At 38.5% G+C, this 17087-nt stretch overlaps 3 protein-coding genes across 5 annotated transcripts; 1 reads left to right on the forward strand and 2 right to left on the reverse strand.

The window, feature by feature from the left end:
• Nucleotides 1–9378: 9378 nt before the first annotated feature.
• Nucleotides 9379–10713, reverse strand: RAX2 (Duplicated homeodomain-like superfamily protein). Of its 2 annotated transcripts, XM_088826915.1 has the most exons (4): nucleotides 10640–10711; nucleotides 10459–10605; nucleotides 10238–10367; nucleotides 9379–10153 (listed from the first exon to the last, which is right to left on the reverse strand). In XM_088826915.1, the coding sequence occupies exons 2-4, from the start codon at nucleotides 10592–10594 to the stop codon at nucleotides 9463–9465; spliced, it is 957 nt and encodes a 318-aa protein (XP_088683041.1). In that variant the 5' UTR covers nucleotides 10595–10605; nucleotides 10640–10711; the 3' UTR covers nucleotides 9379–9462. The 2 variants fall into 2 exon arrangements, with proteins under 2 accessions (XP_088683041.1, XP_012836040.2); XM_012980586.2 differs by having other exon boundaries at nucleotides 10459–10713.
• Nucleotides 10714–13499: 2786 nt separating this feature from the next.
• Nucleotides 13500–15978, forward strand: LOC105956706 (S-adenosylmethionine synthase 3). Of its 2 annotated transcripts, none has more exons than XM_012980585.2 (2): nucleotides 13500–13718; nucleotides 14487–15978. In XM_012980585.2, the coding sequence occupies exon 2, from the start codon at nucleotides 14494–14496 to the stop codon at nucleotides 15664–15666; it is 1173 nt and encodes a 390-aa protein (XP_012836039.1). In that variant the 5' UTR covers nucleotides 13500–13718; nucleotides 14487–14493; the 3' UTR covers nucleotides 15667–15978. The 2 variants fall into 2 exon arrangements, with proteins under 2 accessions (XP_012836039.1, XP_088682180.1); XM_088826054.1 differs by having other exon boundaries at nucleotides 13647–13736.
• Nucleotides 15979–16031: 53 nt separating this feature from the next.
• LOC105956708 (Thioredoxin superfamily protein) lies at nucleotides 16032–16963 on the reverse strand. Its single transcript, XM_012980587.2, has 3 exons — nucleotides 16749–16963; nucleotides 16625–16650; nucleotides 16032–16417 (listed from the first exon to the last, which is right to left on the reverse strand). Exons 1-3 carry the CDS (start codon nucleotides 16896–16898, stop codon nucleotides 16198–16200), a joined length of 396 nt encoding a protein of 131 aa, XP_012836041.1. The 5' UTR covers nucleotides 16899–16963; the 3' UTR covers nucleotides 16032–16197.
• Nucleotides 16964–17087: the final 124 nt, after the last annotated feature.

Here is a 17087-nt window from a genome sequence, read left to right on the forward strand (position 1 = left end):
ACCGAGGAGGTTGTGGGGAGCATGGAGGAGCTCGGGCCCTCATGCAAAAATTACATCGGGCTGGGTATTATTGGCCCGGCATGAAGAGAGACACCCATCAATATGTACAACATTGCGCGCAATGTCAGAAATTTGCCCCACTAATCCATAAACCAGGAGAAGAAATGACTATTATGAGCGCTCCATGCCCTTTCGCCCAATGGGGAATTGATCTGGTGGGACCTTTTCCTCAAACCACCGGTAGGAAGAAATTTCTTATTGTTGCGGTGGACTATTTCACCAAGTGGGTTGAAGCTGAGGCTTTGTCTAAAATAACAGAAGATGAGGTAATGCACTTCATTTGGAAGTATATATGCTGCCGGTTTGGCCTACCTCGCAGTATTGTGTCAGACAATGGCACTCAGTTCAACGGCAAAAAGATCCGCGCATGGTGCGAAGAGATGAAGATAACACAGAAATTTGTGGCGGTAGCACACCCCCAGGCTAATGGCCAAGTGGAATCCACAAACCGGACCATTGTCAATGGTTTGAAGAAAAGGCTGGATGAGCTAGGAGGAAGCTGGGTCGACGAGCTGCCCTCGGTCCTATGGTCTTACCGGACATCGGCCAAAGCAGCTACCGGCGAGACACCATTTCGATTAACCTATGGAACCGACGCTGTTATTCCAGTTGAGGTGGCAATGGACACACTTCGCATCGCCACATTTGATGAAAAAACAAACGATGACGCCTTGAGAACACAGCTGGACGAGGTCTTTGACCTGCGAGAAGCGGCGTATCTACACATGGAGCGAAGTAAGAACCTGATTAAAGCACGATACGATCAAGGGGTATGGCCTCGTTCATTCCAGATCGGCGACCTGGTCTTGCGCCGAGCTGACGCACTAAAACATACAGGAAAGTTAGAGGCTAATTGGGAAGGACCATACATGGTCACAAAATGTTTGGCTGGTGGAGGGTATGAGCTAGCAGACGTAGAAGGGAAACCACTGCCACGGGCATGGAATGTCATCCATTTAAAACGCTTCTTCGCGTAAAAAAAAAAAAAAAAAAAAAAAAAAAAAAAAGGGGGGAGAGAGAAGGAGGACAGATAGTCAGTGAAATCGAGACACACCTTGTACGCACAAAAAACCATTAATAAACATCCATTTTCCGACCTGGGCTAGGCCCCGTGGTTTTTTCTCTCCTTATTTGGAGGGTTTCCACGTTAAAAAAATACTTGTGTTATTTGCTTAAGTCATAACTGTGGCGTTAAATCGCGTGTTTCATTGTGGCGTTAACTCGCGTGTTTCACTGTGGCGTTAAATCGCGTGTTTCATTGTGGCGTTAAATCGCGTGTTTCACTGTGGCGTTAAATCGCGTGTTTCATTGTGGCGTTAACTCGCGTGTTTCATTGTGGCGTTAACTCGCGTGTTTCATTGTGGCGTTAACTCGCGTATTTTATTGTGGCGTTAACTCGCGTGTTTTATTGTGGCGTTAAATCGCGTGTTTCATTGTGGCGTTAACTCGCGTGTTTCACTGTGGCGTTAACTCGCGTGTTTCATTGTGGCGTTAAATCGCGTGTTTCACTGTGGCGTTAACTCGCGTGTTTTATTGTGGCGTTAACTCGCGTGTTTTATTGTGGCGTTAACTCGCGTGTTTCATTGTGGCGTTAACTCGCGTGTTTCACTGTGGCGTTAAATCGCGTGTTTCACTATGACGTTAAATCGCGTGTTTCATTGTGGCGTTAACTCGCGTGTTTCACTGTGGCGTTAACTCGCGTGTTTCATTGTGGCGTTAACTCGCGTGTTTCATTGTGGCGTTAACTCGCGTGTTTTATTGTGGCGTTAACTCGCGTGTTTTATTGTGGCGTTAACTCGCGTGTTTCATTGTGGCGTTAACTCGCGTGTTTCACTGTGGCGTTAAATCGCGTGTTTCACTATGACGTTAAATCGCGTGTTTTACTAAAGTAAGTAAAAAGCATGTTTTAGTGTGACAATGGTTTGTGTTTTCTGTTGCAGCGCTAAGTCGCGAGATGATGAGGTCAAGCATCAAGTTGAAATATAAAAACAGTTTTCTGAGATCAAGTTAACTGATAAGCTTAGAGGATAAGCACAAATGAGAATGATCTGAGATATGGAAACATGAATTGAACTTGAAGTCAAGACAAGACGAATATCAAAGCTCGAAGCACAAATTTGAAAAACGAATAAAGACGCTTCTGAACATATGGAAAAACGGAGAAATTGTTAAGGGTACATGACAAAAGGAAATAAAGGGAATAATATTCAAGAAATACATATTCCAAGTACAAAACATAATAAATGGTTAAGTCTTTTTGGTCTTCATTTCGGAACTGCTTCACTCCGATTCTCAGCATCCGGAGGGGGCGGCGAAACGAGGCTTGGTTGTGCCTCTTCGGAACTAACCACCGTCCCAAGGGCTCCGATGTCTCCGGCGAAGTCGGTGATAGCCCCTTGCCGGGAGAATTCTTCAACGAGGCCTTGATAAACCGGCCTCCACCACTCTAAGTTGGGATCCTCGTTTACATCCCCCTCAAAACCCGGGATCACGTCGTCGGGGAGGTCCTCTGCCAGTTCATTTTCCACCAACGGGAACTCGATGCCGGCACCGCCTAATCTCTTCCGAACAGCCGCAACCGCCGACGAAAAGAAGAAACGAGCTAAGCCTGAAGCTTCTCGAGTAAACGTGGTGGAACGCCACAATCGGTGAAAGAAGCGGCGAACAAACTCCTCGATGAAGCGAAGGCCCTCAGGCGACCCCGGGAACAACCTTTGCCCCTCTTTCACCCCTTCGGTGAAATTGGTGGAGGCCTGTACTCCAGCCGCGAACAGCTCGTTGGAAAGCCCCTTAGCTTTCTCCTCCAAACTGGCATTATGGGATACAAGGGAGTCTTTTTCAGCCTCGAGGATTTTCTCTCTCTCTTTCAGCCTCTTCACTTCGGCAAATAGCCCCTCCTTCGAGGACTCCGACACTCCCAAACTCTCCTTCAAGCCCCGGACTTCCTTCCGGAGCTGCATCACCTCTTTCCTCTGATTATCATACGCCTCGCGTGAAACATCATCCCACCCCAGGGGACCCGAGAAGGCGATGGCGAATTGCTGCACTCACAAAGAGGTTAAATGGAGTTAATCTTAAATACAAGATGCTATGGCAAAAACCAATTCACAAGAACAGCGTGAAACAAACCTGTGTAATGTTATGAAGAAGCAACTCAAGTCGGTCGCCCTTACTCATTTGCCCGAAGTGGGCGACATCGGTGGGGAATGCCAAGGACCGGCACGCAGCAATAGCGTTTTCAGCATTCCGGCAGAGGTACAGTCCAAAGTCGGCCGGTAAAGATGACCCAGCCGCCCCAAGGGCCAGTTCAGACCTCCGTTTCTTCGGAGCAGGTTCTTTCTCTACCACCTCTTCGGTCGAAGAAGGAGGCGGTGACGGGGCGAGAACTATCGCGGAGGATTGTTTAGGAGGTTCAGAGTCCTCAGTTCGCGAAGCAGGTCCACCACGGGCGCGAGGAGGAGCGGTGTTTTTCTTCGATGGCCTGGGCCTTAGAGCCCCTTCCTCCGAGGGTCTTTTCTCGGATTCAGCGATTAGAGGGCGCTGAAATTCAGACGCCTCGAACCCAGGCTCCGGATCGGAGGGACGGGTAGCCGGCTTGTCGCCTCGAAACATCCTCTTCATCCTTAAGTCTGCGCAGCAGAATATAAAAAAAGAGGGAAGATAAGTAGATGAGAAACAAAACATATAAGCACATAGCCAAATAACAAAAAGCAACCGTGCGAAATAGGGCAATGGGTTGAAGTAAGAGTAAGTGTTGCAACTAAACCTACCTAAGTCCTCCCGAGTTAAAGAATATGTGCCGTTGTCGTGAAAATGGAAATGACGAAGCATCGGCGGAAAGCTGGTGAGGCTATCCGGGACGCCGTAACTCGGTTGAAAGTGAGATATCATTTTTAGCAAAACTTCATCAACTGCCAAGGGTTTCCCCCTTTTCTTCTCGGGCAAGGTGGCAAGCCAAGGGCACAAATAGGGAGTATCAACGGGATTTTTTGCGAAAAAATAATGACCTTGCCACCCATCGGTTTTGTTGGGTGGCATCAATATTTTGAAACCCGGACGAGCCGAGATGGAAACATGGAAAGGACTGGAATTTTTCAATACCATGACACTTCGGAATCGAGCTGGTGTAGGAATCACCCCCGACCAAGCACATAGCATACGGAATCCCGTCATAATTATTATAGCGTGAGGGTGGAATTGATTAAGGGACACATTACATAGCTGGGCAATTTCAGAAAACCAAGGCGAGATAGGGAAGGATAGACCGAAATAAAACTGCTCTGAAAACCAAGTACTGAAACCTAAGGGGGGAGTTAAAGGACGGTCATCTCGCGAAGGAAGAATCAACTCGACATCGGTGGAGAGGCCTATGTCGCGGACTAAGTTAGCCAGATCTATGTCGGTCAAGGTACTGGGCCCCCATTGGTCATCTAAATCCCTCCCCTCAGATACGGAGGGCGAACCACTCCTCGCAGAAGAAGAAACCTCTTTCTTGCCCTTCTTCTTGGGTCGTTCCAAGAGTTTACCCGAAGGGGAGAAGTAAGGCCCCTCCTCCGACGAAGAAGAGATAGAAAAAGCAGGGTTTTCACCCCCCTCCCCGGAAGGTGCTTTTTGGCCAAAAGGGTCAGGGGAATGGGCTGACATTATCGAATTGAAGAATAAGATGGAGGTAATAAAAGATGGGGAAGAGAAGTAATACCTTGGCTAGAGAGAAAGAGTGGACTTGAGGGAGGAAAGCTCTGTCTCAGAAAATGGAATCACCAGAAATCAAGCAGGAGGAGAGACGTGTAGGCAAAAAGAAAAAACTTTTACAAGTTGGGTTAATGAGGTATTTATAGGGAAAGAGATAAGAGGAAATTAGATCTCAACCACTCATTCGGACGAACGAGATCAAAAGCAGGCCGCCTCGAATTCGGCGCGGAAAGCACCGATTGAAATTCCCTCATTATGACCTAGGGAACTCGAATCGACTGCATTGATCGATAGGACAGCAGAAGGCGGTAGAGCACGCTTCCCCATCAAAGATTAAACGCTAAAAACGAACTGTTACCTCGCACTCCATACTCCATATTCATCGAACGGGACAAAACAGAAGTTTTATCTCGCCCGATAATTAAGGAGTAGGGGGGAGTAGTTGATACGGGCCATTCTGGAAAGATCCAATACGAATTAGGCCCACGACAAAAGGCCCATGGCAATTCAGCCCAATGATATAAAAAGACCATTAGGTCGTACGACCTCAACGACGAACTGCGGAACTTCGGCTCGCAGGCCCAGTATCGGCTCGTGGTAAATCGAGCCCAGGGTTGTAAAAGGCCCAATACACACAATGGCTTGAGGGGGGGAAAAACCCTAAAAAGGAAACCTTGGAGGCCAAGGTTTCCTCATTTATAAATAGGGAATGATATTGCGTTTTTCCACACAGATAATATACATTTTTTCACATACTTTTACGTACTTTCTAAAAACTCGCTTTGAAATCATACTGACTTGATCGTCGGAGCTTTCCCGCCGGGAACACCTCCCGGCGTTGCAGGTCTTTTTTCTACCGGAATCCGACAGAGAGCTTAGAGGACGCGAGGAAGAGCCCCACGGACCAAATTATATATATATATATATATATATATATATGTGGCTTTGATTACATGTCTGCAATTCCTTCCCAACAAAGGTTTCTTTTGTTTTTCCACTTCCCACGCGCATTTTTCTGTCTTCCTAACTCAGCACCTGTCGTTTTCACTCACTGTGTATTAATAATTATTTTTCTTTTATTTTTGTTTTATTCTTTTAAAATTATATATGTAATACAGATTCGTAATTTCTAGTTATAGAAGCAAATAAATATTCAGTGCGAAAGTAATTTCTGACTCCCCTTAATTTATCTCTGGGCTTTTTATTTAATTTTCTGGATTTATTTCACATTGCATTCACTATTGGATTAAGTGGGCCTCATCGTTTGAAAATCCCAAACTATTGGATTTTTATTTTTATTTTATTAATGCAAATTATACTATTGGATAATACATTTATATATTCCAAATTTGTTGAGTCAAACAATGCTGACAAATGTGGTAGGTGAACAAAATTCATTTAAAAAAAATCAAGATAAATAACATTCAATCAATTATTTTCAGAAAATTCAATGATTAATGTGAAGTTGGGTGCAAAGAAGAGGGAACTGGTGGCCCAAATTATACCATGATTAATTCAATTTTTCGCACTTAATCATCACTTAAACCACTTTCTCCATTTCTTTTTGTTTTAAGTTTTTCCTTAGCCATTATCTTTATTTATGACACAATTTATTTCCACATTATAAATAGTAGTTAATTAGCTTATATTTAGATGATAAGCTTATAAGTTGTTAAAATCAACTTATAAGATGTTTAAGAGCTTATAAATTCTTCCACAGTCTTTGATAATTTTTCAAAAAATCTTTAAATTCAAACATTTCTAAGTTTATCATCCAGACACTTCAAACATTAATTGTAAAAATAAGACATGACAGTTTATCAACTCTTAAAATAATTGTAAGTGCTAAATATCATATTTTAAAAATAATTTTAGCCAAACAAGCTCTTATACATTTGAAATAAATGAAATTTTGTTTATATATGAATTGCTATGTTTATTTTGGAGTCCACAAATTCTGGATCAAATAAGAATATTATCGGGCCATGAAATGAATTGCGGGCCAATTTGTAAAGCCCAATTATTTGCAATATTGACAACTCTCAACCCGATGTGTAAATGGGCTCAGCCCAATTTCTAGAGTTCGGCCCAAAATAAACTAAAATAAGTCCAGAAATAAATAGGGGTTTATTGCATTCGTCTCCCTTATATCTTCTCTAATTATTAAAAAGCCCCAATGTTAGTTTTATTGCCAAAAACCTCCTTCTGACTCAATCTTTTTTAGTGCACTAACCCCTAAAAATTCACAATTTAGAACACGTGGGTACAAAATACAATAAACTCTAAAACATGGCCCTACTATAAATGAATTTTGCTAATTTTAATATTATGAACATTTTTTTAGTAATTCGATATAGCACAACGATGAAGAATACAATAAACTGTAATTACATTTATGGAATTAAATTAAGGTTTGAAGTTTCCAGATTCAAAGCAATACCTAACAGTTGACAAAGGTAATATCTGTACTTAATTGGTGGCCGGTGATCATCTTCTAATTAAAAGTAAGCTGAAAATGTGGATTATTTTGTGATTACTTTGCCAAAAATAATTATTTGGTTACTTAAGCTACTTGACAGCGCAAGTAATCTTATCTTACTGGATATTTTAAATTTTTTCTATTCACTAATCAGTGAAATTAGTTTCAAGTACTTTAAGGTAAAAAGGCACTACAAGAATTTGTCTCATCTACTTTTTACTCATGCATGCATGCCCTTTACAGAAAGCTTGACTTTTTCAACTACTACTGCTTTTTTTTTTAGAAGACTTCTGCTTGATTCCCAAGATATGTGTGTGTGTGTGTGAGAGAGAGAGAGAGAGAGAGAGAGAGAGAGAGAGAGAGAGATTGTTTATTCTTTATTCTTAAAGAATCGGACAAACTGGTGGTGAAGAGGTCAATGGAAGCTTATAAGGTGTTAAGAATAGCTTATAACAAGTTTTTTCAAAGTGTTTCTAGTATTTTAAAAAATCTTAAAAATTCAAAAAATTAGTTGATAGAGAGAAAATAGTTTTGTAAAAAAATATATTTACCCCACATTTTTATTTAAGATCTTATAATACGTAAAATATAACTAATAAGATCATTATCCAGACACTTTAAAAAATAATTCTAAAAATAACACCGAACAACTTATCAACTTTTAAAACAATCTATCAGCTGTTCAAAATAAGCTTCTCAAACGAACCCTTATTAAGATTGCTTAATTTTTCTACATTATTTATCAAGGGAACTCAATTAATTCATTGATTTTTGTCAAAACTTCGCAGCAAAAACAGCCTAGCCCCAAGAAAAAATTGAAGGCATTATACACTAAAGTCGCATTTTCATAATTATTTTCATCTACTAGCCGTAGCGCCTTTTGGACTCGTTCCTACAATATATTATCTATGGCGATTTTTTCACACACACACACACACACACACACATATATATATATATATATATATATATATATATTACTCCATTGGATAAACTTCTCAATTTCTCCTATCTAGTCTTTAATTAATTGTCCTCCAAGTGGGATTTATTTTTCTTGACTTCTGCAAAAAATATATATATAGTCAAGCTTGTTCCCACTGTATATAAAACTTAGTTCCTTCACCCAAGTCATTAATGGCGGCCAACTTGAGTACTACTATTTAATTATGCAAACACTTATTGGACCATTACAAAAAATTACTATAAGTTTTCGTTGGCGTGAAGTTGACAACCTTTTCAATTTTCAAAAATTGACAAGGTTGTTGTCCAATCATAAATTCATTTCCATATTTAATTAATTAATATTTTGTCAATTCTTGCAAGTCACACAATAAATAAATAAAGGTGACAAAGAAAATAAAAAAATAAGCTGTAGCACTGAATATGGTCGGTCTGGCGATGATTTTTTTTTTGAAATTTTAATTAAACTGAAGGTCGTAATCAGCTGCATAAAAAGTTTGCTGTACGTGAAAATTGTGTTTTTAAAGTATTTTTTTTCTTTGGTAAGAAAATCTGCATTGATCTTCAGACAAGGACAATTTATCAAATTTGAATACTTGGCCATCTCAATCATTGAACAATTGTCGTATTAAATATATTCAAAATATTGTCAGCAAGACTGAGATCATTAATATTGGAGATATTAATATTAAATGATACATTTCACTAATAGCTTAAGCTTTTGGTTGAGATGGTCATTCAACATGGTATCAGAGCCAGGCCAAATGAAAGGTCCTGAGTTCGAATCTCACAGCCACCCATTTAAAAAATATTTCAAGTGCAAGGCTTCAAATGTAATCCGCCTGCACTTGAGGGGGCGTATTGGAGATATTAATATTAAATGATACATTTCACTAATAGCTTAAGCTTTTGGTTGAGATGGTCATTCAACAATTAACGTGATCAATCTGACAAAATTTAATATATTTAAGATAAAATATAATAAAATTAAAATTTAAAAAAAATGAAAAAAAATAAAAAATAAATTAAAAAATTAACGTGATCTTTGAATTGTTATTACTTATTAGTAACAGTATTACGGATTGAATGATGAAATTAATTCTTGATTTCTTGATTTCAATTTACATAATTAAAAAAAAAAAAAAGAAAAAAAAGCAGTTAAGACAGAAAGTACTACAACGCATATTAATTAAAAATATTTACCCATAAAAATAACAACAATTCAAAAAAAATAAAAAAAAAAATAAAATAAAGGGACCATATTTTTTTTTTCAGTAATCAAAGAGTAGTTTATCTTCAGTCTTGATCTCATCCACAAAGAAGTTGAGACTATTACTGCTGCTAATATTGGTATTAGTGCTGCTAATCAGCTGCTTAATCTCCTCAATACTATGATCAACTGGATTCTGATCACCAACAAAACACCCATCACTAATATAATTACTACTACCACTAATCATGAATTTATTATCATCACTAAGTACCCCATTATTGCTTAATAACAAACTCTGCAAAAATCTATTGTAATCAGGCTCCACTAATCCCTTGCCATTACGACAACTAATCTGGTTATTCGTAATGCAGCTCCCATCAGATGAACTGCAGCTGGGCCCACCACCACTAATCTGATTGTAATTAAGATAGTAATTACCTTGAACATGGCCCACTAATCCATCAGCGTTTGATGCAAAAACGGCGTCGTTTTTATTGTAAACTGGTAATTGGGTGCAATTAATTGATGGATAAGAAGATCCGATCATAAACGAGGAGGAATTGATTGACGGCTGTGATGAAAAGTTGGTAATGATTTGATGATTATGATGCTTCTTTTGATGATGATGATAATTATTGGGAGGTGGTGGTGCCACGCTGGCAATGAGTTTCTTCTTCAGCTTTGTGTTCCAGTAGTTTTTAATATCGTTGTCTGTTCTTCCTGGTAATTGACCTGCTATGATTGACCATCTGCACTTGTATGTATGTGTAATTAATGTGTGTGTGATAATTAATCAATTAATCTAATTGTAATTAATTAATTAATTAAATTACCTGCTTCCAATTGTAGCAAAGAGTGTGCAAATGATTGTATCTTCATCTTCTGAAAATTCGCCATGCTTTATATTTGGTCTGAGATAATTCAGCCATCTCAGCCTGCAACTCTTTCCACATCTTTTCAGACCTATATATATTTATTAGGTTAAATTAATTAATTTTATTTCGGGAGAATGAATTAATGATGAAATTAAAGAAATAAAATAAAATTAACATACCAACTTTGTGAGGAAGAGCAATCCAATTACCACCAGTGCCATTTTTCTCTATGTAGTTCTTGAGAGTTGCATCTTCTTCAGGTGACCATGGCCCTTTCTTCACCTTTGACTTGTCACAGCATGGTGCTCTTCCCATTTTCTCTCTCTCTCTCTCTCTCTCTCTCTCTCTCTCTCTCTCTCCTCTTTCTCTCTCTACACTTTCTCTCTCTCTTCTGTGAGATTTTCAAAAGTCTTGTTGATGTTTGTTTTGAGGACAATGCTACAACATGTGTGTATGTATGTGTATATATATGTAAAATAATAATTAGTGTCAGAGGTGCACAAGTCAAAGATGGATACAAATTAATAAATATTCCAATTATTTGCATGCAATTATAATCAGTTGTTTAATTTAATTTAATTAATTAATTATCCGCAGTCAGTGATTATTAGCTAAGGCAGCTTTCGAATATTTAATTAATCAATCCCATCACCCAAATTAATTAGCTTCATCCAATTTGGCTGTTTCCTCCCAAGAATCCAAAACACTTGTCTATAAATAAAAATACACACATGCACCTCACTATTCAGATTTAAACAATAGTTATTCGTTATTTGAAATAATTAGTACTAATTAATTTCCGTTAAAGATTGATTTATCTGTAGGTGGCCAACAATCTAACCAATTAATTATTTATGACAGGATATATGATATATTATCAAGAACTGAAAAACAACATAATCCAAAGGTAGTTGAAAGTTCTGTAACAACTAAAAGGCAGAGCTGTTACAAATGATTAATTACAAGTATCCTTTTGTCAATATTAATTAATTAATTAATTATTCCTCCGAGCAATTAGCTTAATTAATTATGAATAATATCGCTCCACCTAAGAACACATGCATCTTTTCATTAACAAATTGGTTTACTGATTATCCACTTCTCGCCTTTTCACCTAATCTTCACTGTAAATATGTTAATAAAATGGTTTACTTTTTTTAATAAAAAAAAAAATCTTTAAATAGTATATATACATTGAAAATATTAATTTGTTGTAAGAAAAATTAACCAGAGAAGCAGTGAATAACATCCAATTTACAAATTAAAACTCCCATAAAATAATACTAAAATCGAGGCAGTAAATACATATATCTTATCATACTTCAGATCTCAATCATACGTCAGCAAAGAGAGAGAGATAAACATGCTTTGACTTGGCCAATTAATTAAAGTCTGACAGATTTTCAATCTACGACTATTATATTTTGTTTTAATTAAAATAAAATATATATACATAAGTAGCAAAAATATATTGAACACGAGGAACAACCCGAATCTGTGTGTTTCAATTATATTCACCAGTGTACCACAATCGACGACTCTGTCTCTATACTTTCAAAGTAGACAAAATCACTGCTGATGCATGCAGATCATTTTTTTGCCTCAACACCCTCTACACACTTTCTGCATGCATATTTTATATTTTAGGGTAAATTACAAACACCCCCCTGAGGTATGACCAAATTACAAAAACACCCCTCTTGTTTGGATAATTACAACCACCCCCCTCAACTCATCAAATTTAGTGGAATCTTCGAGATTATATGCAATATTATCACTTTTGTACCCGTTTTATCCCATTCAAACTCTACATTATGAAGCAAGATGATCATAATATGTGATTTTTAGCTTGTATATATCAGTTTGTGGTGCATCGAAAACTGTATTTTTTACACAAAGAGTACAAACTATAGCACATTTCACGGAATCTAGATGACTATGTTGAATTTGGCACCATAAAGGTAAGAAAAAATCATAGTTGAGGGGGGTAGATGTAATTATCCAAACAAGAGGGGGGTTTTTGTAATTTAACCATACCTCAGGGGGGTGTTTGTAATTTACCCTATATTTTATAATATATATATATATAATATAATATATATTGTTTGGCTCGTTGGGCCCTACTGGATTATTAATAATCGGCCCATTTAACCATCTCCATATGAAACGGCCCAATAACATTAATCCATAATAACAAGTTGAACTGGGTTACCCTTTTCGGGCCCAAACTATTTGGGCTTTAAGGTAATTAATTGAATATACAATACCCATTCAGATGGACTATGGTTCTTATGATCAAGTGGGTTGATATTAATTTGAAATATATCAATCTCTCGTGATAGGCCCCGGCCCATTCAAATGAAAAACTCATACTGTATGGCCCGGCCCATTTAATTTGTCATCATTCTGCATATAGTGAGCCCGAAAATTATATTTCACCACTTCCACAACAACAGTCATTTTTTAAGACTATTTTAATTTTATATTATATTGTTTATATTTTCTACTCATTAACCCTCTCTTATAAATCATTAACTGATAAATATTATTTTGGTTATTTTTATATGATTTAACTAAAGCCAGGCCAAATATCTTACTACTTGTGCAAATATAAAAAAAAAACAATTATTTAAAAGTGATAATCACGTATTCACGTGTTTTATATTCCAACTTTCGGGGTCAAATTACAAGGGATCATTAATTTACATTATCAATCTTAAACAAGTGGAGAAAATGATGTTTTCAAACTAGGAAGTAGGGGAAACATGTACTAATGCAATGAAGTATAATGACATCTACCAACCAATTTTGCACATAATATATTAAGAAAATAATATAATAATAAAAATAATTATGACGCACAATTAGAATTCTCAACTCTGAACAAGTACCGATTTTGCGACTACTTACATTATCTATGTTATACATTCAATGAAATTTCCACGAGAGAAAAATGTAGCAATGACCCAAATCGGTTGAATTGAGAATTTTATTTACGTTGACCGCGTTCCAAAAGAGAGATACGGAAGAAGACTTTCACCAAATCACGTACAACTCGCGATGCACGCGGTACAAGCCGTCGGCATCCAAATTTCCCTACGGCCGCAGAGGAGTAAAAAACCAATAATCCCGCACCGTCGACCGTCACCGTCAACTGCCAGCTGGCGCCATCACGTAGCGTTCACATCTAAATTGGGATCCACCGAACGGAGTTAATAACGTGGGGCCCGCGTAGGGTTTGTTTTCAATTCCACTGAAAACTAGAGCTAGAGAGAGAGTGGTGGTGATTGGTAGAGAGAGAGAGAGAGAGAGAGCGAGTCATCCGGATCCGCTAGTATAAATACTCACAGCCTCCGCTCCAGAAATTCATTCTGCATCTGCGCCTTCCATTTTCTTCCTCCTTTTATTGCATTCCCGAGATCTCTCTTTCCACCAAAAGGTGAGCGCGTTTAACTCAGTTACGTTTGTCATTTTTTAGATCTGTTAATTGCCGCGTTAATTCGTTCTTAGATCTCTATGGCATTTGTTTCTTCTTTGTTTGCTGTATTAATCATCGTTCCTTTTTGTGCATTTTTTGTATTAAATTTGTTGTTTCGAATTCAGTATTGCTGGATTTGGTGAGTTGTTGAACTCGGACCCGGTATTTGTAGAATTGAGTTAACAAAACGTGGTTATAGAATGCTGCAACCAAATTGAACGGTGGTTCTCAGTTGCGGATGTGTGGATCTTCGTTCTCTTGCTCATTGAGATTCAGATCTTGTGTAGCATTTTGTGCCATGAATGAATGTTTTGATTTTCCATTAAGGATCTGTGTTTTCTCGAAGATGTTTGTCGTGCTAGTTTGATATTTAGCATTATAGATCTGTATTAATTATGTCTTCCTTTAGATGTTACTGCTGTTTCTTGTTGATAATTAATGTTCTACAGAATCATTAGAGCGATGTTTTTCCTGTCGGTATGTATCGTTTTTTTCAGATTGTTTATCTGTAATCACTCTTGTTCTATAAACAGAAGACATTGAAAAAATTGGATTGCTGAATAACTTGTTTCCCAGCATGGTATTAAACTAATAATCTGTTGTTGTCTGCTAATATTCGACATTTATGGCTCCCATGCATCTGACCGATTCAACTATATGAAGTCGCTATCCTTTTTCAGTAATTCAATAAATAATTAAAACTAATATAACATTTTAATTGTGTTTCAGATACATTATGGATACCTTCCTATTCACCTCAGAATCTGTCAACGAAGGTCACCCCGACAAGCTCTGCGACCAAGTCTCCGACGCCATTCTCGATGCTTGCCTCGAACAGGACCCAGAGAGCAAAGTAGCATGTGAAACATGCACAAAGACGAACATGGTCATGGTCTTCGGTGAAATCACAACCAAGGCCATAGTCAACTACGAGAAGATCGTACGCGACACATGCAGAGGAATTGGCTTCATCTCTGCAGATGTCGGCCTTGATGCTGACAACTGCAAAGTCCTGGTCAACATCGAGCAACAGAGCCCCGACATTGCACAGGGAGTCCACGGTCATCTCACCAAGAAACCCGAAGATATCGGAGCTGGTGACCAAGGCCATATGTTCGGCTACGCCACCGATGAAACACCAGAGCTGATGCCGCTCACTCATGTGCTTGCCACCAAGCTTGGTGCCAAGCTGACCGAAGTGAGGAAGAACAACACCTGCCCTTGGCTGAGACCAGACGGAAAAACACAAGTCACTGTCGAGTACAAGAATGACAATGGTGCAATGGTCCCGATTAGGGTTCACACTGTCTTGATCTCTACCCAGCATGACGAAACTGTGACAAACGAGAAGATCGCCATCGACTTGAAAGAGCATGTCATCAAGCCTATAATCCCTGCTCAGTACCTTGATGACAAAACTATCTTCCACCTGAACCCATCTGGCAGATTTGTGATTGGTGGCCCACACGGAGATGCTGGTCTGACGGGTAGGAAGATCATTATCGACACCTATGGTGGCTGGGGTGCTCATGGTGGTGGTGCTTTCTCGGGCAAAGATCCGACCAAGGTTGACAGGAGTGGTGCGTACGTTGTTAGGCAGGCGGCAAAGAGTGTGGTGGCTGCCGGACTTGCACGTAGGTGCATTGTGCAGGTTTCGTATGCTATTGGTGTCGCAGAGCCACTTTCTGTTTTTGTTGATACTTACAAGACGGGTACAATTCCCGACAAGGATATTCTTGCTCTTATCAAGGAGAGCTTTGACTTTAGGCCAGGAATGATTGCCATTAACCTTGACTTGAAGAGAGGTGGTAAGTTGAGGTACCAGAAGACTGCTGCTTACGGTCACTTTGGCCGTGAAGACCCGGATTTCACCTGGGAGACTGTTAAGGTTCTCAAGCCTAAAGCTTGAGTTTGTCGTCATACACTGTGATTCTTACCAGGACTTCCATCATAGCGCCGGATTGCTGCTGTTTTGTTTCTGTTGCTATTGAGGAATATAGAGGGAGAGCCTGGAGTATTTGTTTAATATTTCTCTTTATCTTTTTGTTTTTCGTTTCCTTATGTTTTTGTGTTAGTAAAGTTGTATTCAAGTTCAGTACGATTGTCGTCTGGGGGGTCGCTTTCGATTACTCCTAAGTTAGTTTGATGATTTCTGAAATTTAAGAAACCATTTCCACTCGATGTTGATTTATTATGATCACAAGTTTTGAGATTTTATTTACGTTGCTTTTCTAGTCTATGCTCGAGTTATTTATATGTGTTTTGCGGTACGTATTTTGCTTTATGATCAACAGCTTACATTATTAGCATGAAATTTGAGAACAGAGAGACTGAATCCACCTGAGAATTCAGATATGCACTCACAATTGACATAAATTTGAAATAAATTGTCACCAAGGTAAGCTCTAGAAAATTGAAGTGTACGTAAATGATTCGACTTTCAAGAGTGAAGCCAGAGGCGGTCGTGCAGACGGTCTTCTCCGGCACCAAACATCTCGTCAACCCTTTCACCATCTCTGTAGAAGTGAAAAGTGGGCGTATATCGAATGTGTTGAGTCGTTTCCGGACATTCATCAATATCAGCATACACAAAAGAAAGCTTCGGAAACTTGCTGCTTAATCGACTGAAAGAGGGAAGAATCTGACTGCACACACGACACCTAATAACCATAATTAAACAAATCAAATCTCAGATTATCATACATGAAATAATGAATGATTATATACCAATATAATGAAATCGTTTGATTTTTTGTGATAATTTTTTCTCTTGAGCATTTCATCGAACACCTTGCTTACATTATTGACAAATACAGAGGATTTTATTTTAAAACTAAATAGATGAAGAAACGGAATTGAATACATACCAAGATGCACCGTAGTTGATAACTGTCTGCAAAATAGCCCAGAGCAGAAATCAATTCGACATAAACACAATCTCAATGCAATAAAGAGTGGGAAAAAAAAAAAGTGAAGGGGAATTTGGCTTACAGGATTTTTGGAAGTTCTGATTTGGTGAAAAATTTCCTTGAGATTGTCATCACCGGCGGCAGTGATGACGTCAGCTTTAGAAGTTTTGAGAGAGAGTGGAGCTGTGTTGTAGCTGCTCTCTTCTGTGACTTTCTCAGCTCCGTCGGCCATTTCCGTCTTTGCCCTCCTCTCTTTTTTCTCCAATATTTTAGGTTTAAAAAAAATGAAGAAATAAAACGTCAAAATAATGAAATATCCAATATTGTACTTTGTTCAAAGTGCTGATTTTTTCACAAAATTAACCCACAATCATTACTTCCAAATCCGCCTAAGTCGAGCTTGTCCTATGTGGTTAACTTA

Source organism: Erythranthe guttata, chromosome 12, assembly GCF_056151865.1.
Source record: "Erythranthe guttata isolate IM_541 chromosome 12, IM_541, whole genome shotgun sequence".
NCBI classification, from domain to species: Eukaryota; Viridiplantae; Streptophyta; class Magnoliopsida; order Lamiales; family Phrymaceae; genus Erythranthe; species Erythranthe guttata.

What these genes read in the sequence shown, in the direction of transcription:
- RAX2 (XM_012980586.2), bottom strand. Translation starts at nt 10,594, where the DNA reads ATGGGAAGAGCACCATGCTGTGACAAGTCAAAGGTGAAGAAAGGGCCA. An exon ending in TGCTCTTCCTCACAAAGTTG is followed by an intron (nt 10,368 to 10,458) that starts GTATGTTAATTT and finishes AAATATATATAG; the next exon opens with GTCTGAAAAGATGTGGAAAG. An exon ending in TTTGCTACAATTGGAAGCAG is followed by an intron (nt 10,154 to 10,237) that starts GTAATTTAATTA and finishes ATACAAGTGCAG; the next exon opens with ATGGTCAATCATAGCAGGTC.
- LOC105956706 (XM_012980585.2), top strand. Translation starts at nt 14,494, where the DNA reads ATGGATACCTTCCTATTCACCTCAGAATCTGTCAACGAAGGTCACCCC.
- LOC105956708 (XM_012980587.2), bottom strand. Translation starts at nt 16,898, where the DNA reads ATGGCCGACGGAGCTGAGAAAGTCACAGAAGAGAGCAGCTACAACACA. An exon ending in TCAGAACTTCCAAAAATCCT is followed by an intron (nt 16,651 to 16,748) that starts GTAAGCCAAATT and finishes GCTATTTTGCAG; the next exon opens with ACAGTTATCAACTACGGTGC. An exon ending in ATCAACTACGGTGCATCTTG is followed by an intron (nt 16,418 to 16,624) that starts GTATGTATTCAA and finishes TATGGTTATTAG; the next exon opens with GTGTCGTGTGTGCAGTCAGA.